Raw genomic sequence first — 13,380 nt, forward strand, 5'->3', positions numbered from 1 at the left:
TTTACTTGTAAGCTTGACTATTGTTGAACATTTACGAATAAATATCAAGCAAAAGCCATTCAAAACCAAATTGAATACACTTTTATTAGAAAATGCAGCGTACAACGATTTACGAGACCTAGCAAATTATGAGGAGACAATTTACAGGAATACACCTACTGTAAATTGTGACATAGGAAGGATTTTCAGCATGCCAAAAAGCCATTCATACTAAATAAGGTGGTGTCTATATTAAGTAGTATCAGATTAATTATGAAATTGAATAATAGTAAGTAATTATCAAATATCGTTTTCCTAAACAAACTATATTTATCCAAAACTTCTGAATAATGGGCAAGAAAAACTGCTTGAATGATCTCAAAGGGTGTCTTAGCTTCAGATGCTTTGTAACTTTTGTATAATTTGATTTTTTTACAAAATAAAATGTGGGCCGTTTTCTTATTGACCTTGTTTGGTATAGAAAAAAAAGTCTATATTTCATTTGTTTACGCTTTTTTTAAAGAGTAATAATATTTATTATATACATATTGTCAAAAATAATGTCAATCGTTTTTCTATCTTGATGGATCTTTTTGTTAAAAAAAAAAATTACAATCAAGAGCGGAACCTAGGATAAAAACTCCCCGTGTTTCCGCTAAAACCAGCCCTCCCTCTACCTCCTATACACACATGCTCTCAATCAGTATTAAAAATACATATGAATTATATTATAGTATTTTTCAACTAACGTATCAATTTTGGTCATATGGAAGATGAGTCTGGCTCTTAGAAGTAATATCAAATATTGGACTCTATAAAACTATTTGAGTGTATTAAATAATCCTAATAAGATTAGTATTATTATGCTTCCATATAATTCATGCATTCAGTTGCTGTTTAGATCTGGAAAAATCTCAAACTAATCTTTTAAGCATATGACGATATATTTATAGTCAAAGCATATAAAAGCACAACTAAAGAAGTTGTTTCAGACCCAACATGTGCATACTTAATTATCAAAAATTAATAAATATTTAATAATATTTAAATATGGCAAATTAAATAAAAATACATCTCATCAAGACGTTCAAAATCGTATTTCGATATAAAAATATATTTCTAACAATAATCTTTTTTATCTTGACCGACATTCTAAAACTACTAACAGTATTAGATTTCATATTAAAACATCTGAAATAGTATTTTTGGAGTTGCCTATCCTTATCCCTGGCCCATCAATGGGATCGAGAATTCCTCGTTTAAAAATAGCTCAAACCCCAAAAAAAAAAAAATATATATATATAAGAACTTATTCTGTAAAATTAACATTTTTCACAAATTACTGTTCCTTAAATTATATTAGTGATATTTTTCTAATTATTTATTAGGAGTTTCCTCCTTTTCCTCTTTAAAATTATATTCTAACTTTTATGCTGCTCTACACATATGTAAAATAAACAATTTAACCGAAAAAACCTAAACTACAATATTAATCAGACACAATAAATAACAAACTGATTAAATTTAATTTATTTGCAATGAATTAATCCAAACTAACGAAATATTACTTGTTACTCAAAGTAAAAATGTGAAATTATGTACAGAAATGCAAATTTTGTCAATAAGACAAAAAGGTATCGTACCTAAAAAACATATGAACTGCTTAATTACCCTCTTTCAACGACAAGTTTTACATTGATATATCATATACTATGGAGCTAATATGTGCAATTCAATACCGCTTTTTGACATAATTTGAATACGTATATAATTAATATATAAACATTACATTGAAATATCCTAATATTATTTATTCATTCTGAGGGTTTCGCGTACATATATATATATATTTTTTTTAAATTATATTTGCAAGAATAATTGTATAGTTGTTAATCTTAACTAAAGAATGAATTACTTTAATCGTGACTAAAGTGATGTTTTTATGAATGATTGGATAAAATTAAACTTAGCATGCTTAAGTTCTAAGTAAAAAATTCATCCTCTAATTATAAAACTTCATTGTAAACGTATTAATACTTCATTAGTTTACAACCACATTATTATAAGTCTCAATAAATTATAAATATTACATGAAAAAAATCATATAAGTCCAAGAAAGTAATTGCAATCTCTTAGTTCCAGTTACACGTAGATGGATATAAAAGAGAAAACTAAGGTTGTTCATAATAGTTATACAAATTTTAACTAAATTAATACTTTAACTTATATTTTGTAAATATTTTAGACACAAAAACTCCACATCATTAAAGCATTGCTTATCTTTATAAGATTAATAATGATATATTAATAATTCATTTCTATATTTAATGGAATAAGTTGAAACAGAATAATATAAATGTAACTGAATGAAAAGTGAATAGGATACAAAGTCTCATTTACTAAAATTTGGATATTTTTTCAATGGGCTTAGGGAAAGCAAACATAAATGTTTTTATTGAACCTCACAGGCTCCACCCACAGCTTCCAAGGCGGCTTTAATCTTTTCAGCCTCTTCTTTCCCAATATCATTTTTTACAACAGCAGGAGCAGACTCTACAAATTTTTTGGCTTGAACCAAATTCATGCCCTCAATTTGGGTCTTCAGTTCCTTAATAAGAGGTATTTTTTTAGAAGCATCGAAAGAGATAAGTTTAAGAGTAAAGCTTGTTTGAACTGCAATGGCTGCAGCGGATTCTTCTTCTTCGTCCTCCTCAGTGGATGCCGACGCAACAGCGGGACCAGAGGCCATCATCACGGGAGCATCGGATATATTGAGGCGTTCTGTATATTATAAATTTGCATACATTAATAGATCCACATGGGCTATAATAATTATTACCTTTTAGAGCTTTATTAAGTTCTGAGACTTCTAACAGATTCAATTCCACAATTTGATCTAAGATTTGGACTATCCTTTCAGAGGGACCTTCCTTTGCTACTAATGGTAATGGCTCACTTGACATGGCACGAAAAGAAGGTTCCCTGAGTAGTTGACGAGTAAGTCTTAGACGAGAGATCATTCTAATTGATCCAATCATTTCTAATTTTAATATAAATTTAAGTTTTAACCAAAACAAGTAACAACGGTCGAGCTATGTGAGACTGATCAGTATTTACTATTTACAAAAGAGGATAAGAGGTTGGGTGAATATGAAATAAATCCATTTCAGCAGCTGATCATTAAAAATCGAATCATGCACTAGGGAGTACTATAGACTATAGTATCTCTCCTTGAATCATGCAGCCATGCATGATTTATGCATAGACTCTGACCATGGGGTATACTGTATAAGTATAAAATACATTCACCTTATAGAATAGAGGAGACAGGGTAATGTTATTACAATTTTTTAATTTTGGAATATAATATAAGTATATGAGGATATATGATTCCTTATCCTTTTAAGTATATATATAGCTCAGTGTCCCATCCTTCATCTTATCAATTTTTTTTAAAACTAAAAAGCCACCAAATGAAGATTATTTGTTTTTTGTAATTGTCAATTAATATGAATAAAAGTAAGTTGTTCATAATTTTCAATAAACTTAATTCCTACATGGTTCCTAACATATATTTTCATGAATAGTGCATAATCATCCGTTTTTAGGTTTAATAGTTTTTAAATTGATTTTTACTCAAATATCAATAGAAAAATCATGGTTAGGGCAACTATATTTTGATTTGTGAATATGCGGAAACTTGGCTTGATCAGTCCGGGGTTGCATCAAATTTATCATGTCAATAAATTGCCCCTACAAATTAAATTAACAATATTGCTGGATTATTTTTAAGAACATTTAAATTGCAAACTTATCTCAATAAATACTTACGTCATATCCAGAACATTTTTACGTGAGAATCAATATAATTGTGATAAGTCAATAACTATAATTAATATTATTTGAAATCATGAGGTAACATGTAATTGCGTTATGAAAATTGGATATATTTTTTAGCTCATCCCAAGGTTTATAGAAATACAATTAACCTTGGCTCACCCGTTTTTTTAGAACCATGAATTCTCTTATCCTTGGCTGTTGTCATTTTTATTTAATTCCTCAACAGGGCTGCCAGGGTAGCTGCTTTTTGGCTAGATTTAGCTGAAAAATATAAATTAGCTAATATTCACAAATTTTACCTGATATTAGCAATAGTTTAGTCGACTTTGTGCGGTGGGTGTGCAAATTCATTACATTCAAATTCAAAGTTTCAATGTAATACTAATTTTCCACAGCACACTCAGGGTCGATTAACCTTATAGTAGGCTTATCTAGGCTGCAAACTAGGACAATAATTTTTTTATACCTGAAGCACACATTCATTTTTCAAGTTTATTGTCCAGATGAAGCATTCAAAAATGGTATTGAAACTCTTCAAGCTATAAACAATTAAATATATTAGCCCATTTTTTCAGCAGTTTTTGTTGAAACTAGCGGATTTTAAATGTACATCTAGCCGATTTTGCTTAAACCCACCTGGCTACATTGCTCCTAAGTAGTGAACTTCCTTTTGTACCACATTTAATTATATTCGAAACCTGATTGAACATTTGTGTCTGCTCATAAAAGGCAAAGTTCTAATTTATTGCCTTCTCCCCATCTTTCTTCGTCACACTAGATTTTAGCCGATCTAATGAAATGTTATGACAGCTTAACTGCTTTCCTCCGAAGCATTCTTCAAATTGTCAGGGTTACCATGTTGATTTTTGTTGGTGTTTTTAACATGCCCCATAAACAAGGTATTTTCATCAATAGATAGCATTATCAAGCCTTGAAAGCATACTATGTAGTTGAATAGTTATTGAGTGGCTGATGGTTGTACGATGTACATAATCTAAAAATTGAAGGCAAGGTTTACAGAAAATTTTAAATAAAGGCTCCGTGATTTAGAGAAGAGGAGGTCTTGTTTTGATTGCAAAGAAGGAGAGAGAGACGGAAAAAGAGAGAGTGAGAGAAAATTGAATGATGGACATGAGAAAAGCTGCGATATGTAATAAATATAGCATATAAGCTGACGGCTCTACTCAATGTTAAGATTCACAGTGGCTTCACTATTATTATTTATTTGATAGTGATTTAAGTTGATAATAAAATCCCTCAGTTGTTGAAGAAATAATTGAAATGTCAACGGAAGAAATAGATCCTCTCCTTAACAATTTGGGATTTCCTGTCTCCAAATGGGATTTTTGTGTACCTGAAAAAAGATTAAATATTTTGAAGATGTTAAAAAATGGGAAAACTCGGAAGCATATCAGGTAGTTAAATAAGGTTGTACTAGACTGCATATAACATTATATTTATTATTTAATGATGGGTCTTCTAGTAGTGCTTGGTTCAACATATTATTATATATAATGGGACGTGACTCAAATCCCTTGATGATATCTGCGTCCTATAATGATTGAAATCCACACGTACTTTTATATCCATAGGAGTACTTGGGATTCGTTATCCACATTGGAGATCGTATAAAGAATAAAAAAAATTCTCAAGTGGATTCTCCAGGGAAAGCAGCGCAAGCGTGCATTAATATCCTCCAAATTCTAAGCGAGTGGGTTGATGAAATTCCACTTGAAGAGCAATCTCAACGCTTCGGAAACAAAGCTTTCAGAATTTGGTGTTCCAGAGTCAAAGAGGTGGGTTTTTTTATTATTTATTTTTCTCATGATGTAATATCTATATTGATTTTATTTATAGAGAAGTCAAGAGCTGTTTAGGGGTTTGATCCCCTTAGAAAGTGCAAGGAATGAGGTTGTAGTATATTTTAATCATAGTTTTGGAGATGAGACTCGTATCGACTATGGAACAGGTCATGAAATGGCATTCGTACAGTTTTTGTGTTCATTATTCAGAATAGGTGTCTTTGGAGACTCGGATAAGGAATTTGTGGGATTAAAGTTATTTCAAAAGTAAGCTACTACTCTACAGATTCTTTCTTTAAACGCAGTCTTAAAAGTAAAGGAGTGTTTATGAGCTATAATTGTAAGTTTAGCAAGTAAAGCAAAATTATATTTACTTTTATAATAAGCTAATTAATTAACATTAATCTCTGCTTTATTATCATATACATTAATTATTTAAAGTAAACTTCCTTCCGTACTTTAACATCATCAACTACTATAAAAACAGTGAAATTAATCTACTTTTATGAGCAAATGAATGCAACTAGATTACTGATTGTGATTTTTGTTTACAAAGTCTTCTTCTTTCCCACAAAAGGTACATGAACCTCTGCAGAAAAATTCAACGACATTATATGCTTGAACCTGCTGGTTCACACGGAGTCTGGTCCCTGGATGACTACCAATTTGTCGCTTTTATTTGGGGAGCGGCACAACTAATAGGAAACGGAGTCGTCAAACCCAAAGCTATATCAAATTATGAGCTCGCAAAAGCCGTTGCTGATGATTATCACTTTTTTTGCATGTATTTATTACATATCCCAAGTCAAAACTGGACCTTTTGCCGAACATTCCAACCAACTCTGGAATATTAGTGCCGTTCCAAACTGGGAAAAAATTAATTCTGGTCTCATTAAAATGTATAAGGCAGAAGTTCTGTCAAAGTTCCCTGTTATTCAACACGTGTTTTTTGGTTCCATATTCAAATTAAATCCGCATGTTGTACCAGTTTAAATTATAAATCATGATTTATTCATTCTCTTTCTTTCAATGATTTGTCTCATATATTAATACAGAAATGAGTGTTTAAATATTTTTTTAAATTATTATAATTCGGTGTATACATGCTTTGGTACTCATTTCTGGGTTACTATAAGATACAAATCAAGACTTGGACTGTATTTATAATATTTATTATTTAATTGTAAAATTATCATAATAATAAATAATATATCAAGCACAATTAATGTCTGATTAAGTCACTTTGAATTATGCAATACTACTGGTATATAGCGTTTTCATGTAACGTCAGTATGTTGATATAGGCCAATTTTAATAACAATACAAACCTTTCTTCATTATTATGAAGGAAAATAATAAACAGTTGGATGTTCAAAATGGGACCGACAAATAGAAGGACTTAATGATTACTGTCTACCAAAGACTGTATCCCTCCTTTACCTAGTTTTGTGATGTATCTTACTCTAAAATATGTTATTACATCGTTATACAATTTAGTAGTATATTGTAGATACAAATTAACTAATACAATGGAAAGAAAAAGGTATTTTTCTCTAATTATACTAATTTTTTCGTCCCTACTCGATCCAATAATTTCTTTTTACAAATTTAGACATTTAAAATTGGGTTTTTCAGTACATATTACTTGTGATTTAATTCACATATCAATGTTTATCACTGCATGTAGTAGTATTCAATACAGGTTTAGGCCTTATTTAAATTCTTGAAATCATTTTTTGGGAGTTTAATCAAGATTTATTGGAAATTTGTCCATTTCATCTATTAAAAATATCAACTTTGAGACTCCAAGATGGTGTTTTCTTTATTTAGGACGCCAATGAACCCACTCTATTTGAGGAATGCTTTGGAGAAGAACAACTTAGCTGTTCGACACTTATCGTAGTTGCAACTTATACAGTGTTGTTTATTTTCCAAAACTATTGTCATTATTCTTCCATTCTTGAAGAGGGAACGTCTAAGTATACCTTGTGTGTGCTCATGAATAACTGAGGGTAACAATGAGGGTTTGCTCGGTAGTTATAAGTTAAGTCCTTTTTGGACTAGAACTAGAATATCGATTATATTATAGAGAAATATTCCATGTTGAATTTTAAAAAGACCTATTTAAAAAAATGCATCTTCAAGGGTTTTGGTTCGATTTTGTATCTTTTTGAGAGATTTTATTTTTTATGGGGGTATACGTACTAGCAAATATACAATATTATTTTAATAATTTTTACTATTCAGATGTAACGATAATGACGTCATACCCCGTAATTAATAATAATAATTAAAATCAAATATAATACTGCACTTCGTACAAATTCAAATAAAGTAATTACTAATTATATTTGATATATTTAAATTTCCTACTCATAGTGAATGGATCTCTTAATTTTTTTGATCGTAGAATATCCTTATCAAGGAAGGAATCGACTCTGCTCTCTTATGAAGCATGGTAGTTCATTAATCTTTTTCATTTTTTTTATAAAAAATGTTTGATTTTCACTGAACCCATAATTGAACTGTTATCTATATAACTTATTATGATTTTTAATGATGATTGATTAATTACTAGCAAATATAAAAGTTTTATTTTTTAGACAAGTCTGAAGCGTTTCTGCATAAAATTGTATTTTATATTTGATAAAAATTATATAAATCCTTAAAACAATCATTTTTTACACTATTAGGTGAATTGATCATTCATAGATGATAATTATATCTTAGATAATGGATATATTAAAAGCAATACCCAATTACAAATTCGAAAACATTAAACTAATTATACTTTTTGTCATTAAATGTACTATTTTTTCCACGGGAAGATATAAAAATACAAGTTTTTGCTTCTAATATTTTTAATTTTGATAAAATCACATCCAGTAATCTAAGTATTTGTTAATCTCATCTTCTTATTTCAATATATTTATGGATGTTATCTGTTATATGGACTTTGCCCTGATTTTCTCATCCTTTTCATAAGATCAGAATAGTTTTATTTTAGTTTCACAAAATGTCTTCAACTAATTTCTATAAATATGTGCTCAAATTATCAGAAATTATTTTACTATATTTATGGTTGTTAGTTGTTGCATATTTATAGGTCAGAGGAGGGATTTAATTTTTTAACTATGCAAACTTACTTAGCATATTTCAAAAAGCCCATAGGTAATCAAGATAAGTCGTGGGTCCACACAAAGTGTGTAATTCTTGTAAAATAAATTTAAGTCGATTAACCAAATGAAAACTGAATAAGATGCCGTTTGGCCTACCTATGGTTTGGCGAGAACCAAATTATCATTCCTCTGATTTTTATTTCTCTCTGGTAAAAAAGACCAGTGTTGAGACTCGGTCTAGCACTGATTTTTTTTTCAAATCGGCCTTAAATGATTTTTTCTAGACCGATTTTTCGGTCCAGATTGCGGTGTCAGACCGTGGACCGATTTTTTTTTCGGTCTAACTTTATGAACCGATTTTTTTCGGTCTCATATATTATGAGAGACTAAATTTATTTTTTTTCTAGATCAACCGTCATTGATTTTTTCAAAAAAATCTCAAAAGTACACGATATTTTCTAGAACAAATACTGTATATATATAGTATCTATTTACTCATTCGATTATTCAAGCAAACCAGTTGAGTTATAAGTAATAAGAATCAATTTACTCGCACATTATTTAGTTTATCTATTTTATTATGAAGTGGACTTCTATGTTAGAGGGAATTGAAGGAAAATATTCTTAACTTGATCATCCATTTCAAGAGATACTCGAATTCAGAATTACATATTCAACGAGAGACTACGGGATTTCAGTTTACCCGAGCTATCTCTGTTTAAACTTCGTATGACGTCATTGTAGTTCAAAATATATATGTTATAAACAATTGATCTATAAAGTAGGTCTGGACCGATTTCTTTTTTTTTTGGGACCGAACTAGACGAATTTTTCTATGAGATCGGTCCAGACCGAACTTTTTTGTTGGACCGAATTAGTTCAGTCCACAAAAAATATAACGGTCTCAGACTGGTCTTGGATTTCCAGACCAAAACCCAAAACTAGAGAAGACATACGGGTTTACAAATAAAAATAAAAATCATATCGTGTATCTAAATTTGTCTTCAGCAATAATACCCATCCTTCATTCTGATGAAATTTTGGTATCACCATATGAATCTCCTCTTGAAAATCAACGATGTTGAAGAATGAAATGATCCAGACTTTGAAATTTTAGAAGATGCATCTTCTCACCATAAACAAAATGACCAGTAAGAATTTAAAAAAAAATAATATTCAATTTTGAATAAGAAATACCCCAAAACGATGTATTTGGGTCATAAAATTTAAAACCCTAACTTTAATTATATAGTATTGTCAATTTCCGGAACATTTTATTAAAATTGTTTTGAAATATTTGCAAAAATGAACCAGTTATTAAGGTTACTTTTTCCACATTATTCTCCGTAAATTTCTTGGTTTTGCAATTAGGAAAAAAGTCTTGGGAGGTTTGTGTTCTTCTATACAAAAGCAAAAAACTCTAATATTTTCTTTTCTTTCGAAATTAATGAAAAACGGTTTTTTGCAATTTACTATGCCAATTTCGATTTGGCAATTGTTTGACAAATATAAAAGATGGTCTTCTCCTCTATACATATATGTTGGCATGTTACTTGAAATTTATAACCTTTTTTTTTAATATTCATAATGATGAATTTTTAAGTTGCCCCATTTTTTTAAATTGGTAGACTGAAGAATAAATGTTCTTTTCCTTAGCAGCTGTCATTATTGTTTAACTTCTGAATAGTGAACATCCTTTCCCAAATAGATTCAATTATCTTCAAAACCTGATTAAACATTCGTTTGTTTTCATAAAAGATGGATTTGTTGCGGAGTTATAATCGTAAGTCCTTGTTGGACTCAGAGTAGAAATGGGGATCGACATCGGAGTAATTTTTACAAATATCTTAGTTTATTTAATACTATCCTTCCTCTCTTGTCACAGCTGAAAAGTCATGAGCATTATTCCTTCTCTCCTCCAAAACATACTTCAAATTGTCAGGGTTTCAATGTTGATTTTGGTTTCTTTTTTTTACATGTCCATTGTACGCAGGATTTTTATCACTAATTATATATATATGCATACATTAATTATTATAAAGGCGCCATATTATAATGCTGTTAATATACCGTTCTTATACTCTATGACGTCAAAATCTGTCTGTCTTACCCAACAGTTTGTACGGTATATCAAATTCAAAATTCTAACTATCTTGATTATATGATCGTCTAACCCAAGAGAAGAGACTAGAAATAGAATAGATCAATTTTTGGTTTGTTGTTGATAGGAGCAGCTGACGTGTGACGTAGTTGGATCATAGAATCATATAGTTTAAAAAATTACATGACATAAATTTAAAAATAGTTGGATATCTACAAGTTTTTCTCTCGGAAAAATCTTCCAGAATTTCTTACTCGTAAAATTGATACTCGAAAAAGAAGTGCTGTGCTTGTGCTGTGCCTACCTACTTTTCTTTTTATATTGATTCGGATCAGAAATATTGTTACAATTGACTTCCTACAACTGACGATATCCGTTGCAAATTGATTCAAGCCTTCCATAGGTAGGATTCATTTAATGCTACAACCGCCAGAATTTGTTTTTGACATTTTGAGAATGAGTGGTTTGAAAGAAATTTCAAGGCTGAACTAATGCCGAACTATGCAAGGAGTTCGAGCAACAAAGTTCGGAAAAGGTTAAACCCCAAAGCGTTTCCTACCCTTCACTTAGTTCCCAAGAATTCTGTAAGAATATTCGAGGCCTATACATCCAAAATTAGAAAAAAAGAAAGGTATACTTTCAAATTCAAATCGAGTAAATGCAACTTGTTTATTGTAATTAAATGTAGTTTTTCTAGACTCTTATCCAGAAATACAAATAAGATGCTTGATAAATTAATCAATAGCATCAGCAAAGAAAACTTTGATTTGAGTCTCGATCATGATAATTCTGAAGAATACCCTTTACCTGAGCCTATAGAAGTTGAACATTCATTATAAAAAATAGACGAAAATGTGATAGTTCAGGTTAATATTGAGGGGAAGAATATCTTAATTGGAGGAAAAAGAAGAAAATATATTAAACTTTTTTATCCAGATGATTTTTAATATTAAGTTAAATAAAATAAAAATAGACACTTAATCATTTTATTATCAAATTAGATTATAAATTAGACAAGACATCGCCTACTACCACTGATAAGTATTATCCAGTTACGTCACAGCGTCAACTTACTTGACACGCCTTGAGTCTTCAGAAGTCTCTATTCTATTACCGTGGTCTAACTTTGTATATCTATTAACAATGGTAGAACCGGCTTTTTTCAAATTTCTAAATAGACTCACCATTGTAGTCGAGTCGAAAAATCATCGAATTAAGTTGACTCGATAATTATTCTTTAACTTTTAACTCTGTTTGTAAAAGGAATTAGAACTTCCTAGATTTTGCATATCGCCAAATAAATAAAAAAAAACTCTTGATCTTTTTTTAACACATTTTATCAATTTCATTCTTTAGACTTGATGATCTTGTTTCTACTGTATCGTTCTTACCACATTTCTTTAGTTCTTTTTTCTTTTAGAGTTTTCAAATTATTCTTTTTAAGGGTTTCAGTAATCTCCTTTGATTGATTCTTTATTGGCTATTAAAACGCAAAATAGTTATTGTCAAAAAGATACATTTTTTGGTAAAAAAATTCAAAAATCCACAGCTGCTCACAAAAGTTAAATTTTTGAGAAAAAAATTTCATAAATTAAATTTCAAATATTGAATTTTATCTAAAAAGTTACAAAAATCCACAGCTATTGACAAAAAATTAAACTTCTTGGAAGAAAATCTCAAAACTTCATAGCTATTCTCAAAAAGTTGGGGGGATGGCTGTCGAAAAACACTTCATCAAATATAGATATATTTTTGGTTGCCTTTAATTTTTCCATTTGATGTTTAAAGATTTTTGATTAATAGTATGAATTTATAGTGTAAGGTTCCAGTTCATTTTTAATTTTTAATATATAATTGCAGATATCTATTTTATTCCACTAATAAAAAATACGTTATAATTATGTCAGAGTAATGTACTTAATTTTATCTATACTAATTTCATTTATAATTGACAGCTTAACATTTGAATTAATATCTTAATAGATGAAGAGTACGTGGAACTTTATAAATTTATTTTCACCTAGTGGATTAGGTTAAAAAAGGTAAACAATTTATTTATAATTAACCAACAAACGAATGTATAAATTATTCATTTAATTTGTGCATAAGTCTGATCAATTAAAATTAATTCGTAAACAAAACGTTATGAAGTGTTGTCAGGGTGCAAACAAATAACAACATCTCATCTTAAGTCACGTTCATTATTTTTAAAATGTGCATTGTACTCCCACGAAAAAATCTAAGGGTACACCCGCGAATATCAAAGTGTGTACCCTTCTTCGGGGAAGTTAAATTATGGCAGGGAGAATAGATTTCAAATATCACTCACACAAATGGACTAATAATGTCCAAATTAATAACCCATCCTGATTCATTTTCTCCTGGTTTCCACAATGACTTCAGTCTTTTAGTTCTTGAGCAATATCGATATATTAAGGAGATAAGACATGACAGTTTCTCTTCTATAAGACAAATGATTCAAATTTTGACGTGCATCTCTGGCATGAATTGATGGATTTTGGAATGTTGCATCAACCAA

The 13,380-nt window shown here is 29.7% G+C and overlaps 2 protein-coding genes across 2 annotated transcripts; one reads left to right on the forward strand and one right to left on the reverse strand.

Annotated features, from left to right (window-relative positions):
* Positions 1-2,283: 2,283 nt before the first annotated feature.
* Positions 2,284-3,125, reverse strand: LOC121129589 (large ribosomal subunit protein bL12m). Its single transcript, XM_040725308.2, has 2 exons — positions 2,819-3,125; positions 2,284-2,760 (listed from the first exon to the last, which is right to left on the reverse strand). The coding sequence occupies exons 1-2, from the start codon at positions 3,015-3,017 to the stop codon at positions 2,432-2,434; spliced, it is 528 nt and encodes a 175-aa protein (XP_040581242.1). The 5' UTR covers positions 3,018-3,125; the 3' UTR covers positions 2,284-2,431.
* Positions 3,126-4,979: 1,854 nt separating this feature from the next.
* LOC121129562 (serine/threonine-protein phosphatase 2A activator) lies at positions 4,980-6,843 on the forward strand. Its single transcript, XM_040725277.2, is given in 6 exon segments — positions 4,980-5,179; positions 5,182-5,234; positions 5,412-5,615; positions 5,677-5,888; positions 6,199-6,394; positions 6,396-6,843. Coding segments are annotated over 6 exon segments (963 nt in total). The 5' UTR covers positions 4,980-5,100; the 3' UTR covers positions 6,615-6,843.
* Positions 6,844-13,380: the final 6,537 nt, after the last annotated feature.

This window comes from Lepeophtheirus salmonis, chromosome 14 (assembly GCF_016086655.4).
Source record: "Lepeophtheirus salmonis chromosome 14, UVic_Lsal_1.4, whole genome shotgun sequence".
In the NCBI taxonomy this organism is placed as follows: Eukaryota; Metazoa; Arthropoda; class Copepoda; order Siphonostomatoida; family Caligidae; genus Lepeophtheirus; species Lepeophtheirus salmonis.

Bases quoted from the DNA above. Each gene is read 5' to 3' on its own strand.
- LOC121129589 (XM_040725308.2), bottom strand. From the start codon at position 3,017: ATGATTGGATCAATTAGAATGATCTCTCGTCTAAGACTTACTCGTCAA. The intron at 2,761-2,818 runs GTAATAATTATT...TATAATATACAG, and splicing joins ACTTAATAAAGCTCTAAAAG to AACGCCTCAATATATCCGAT.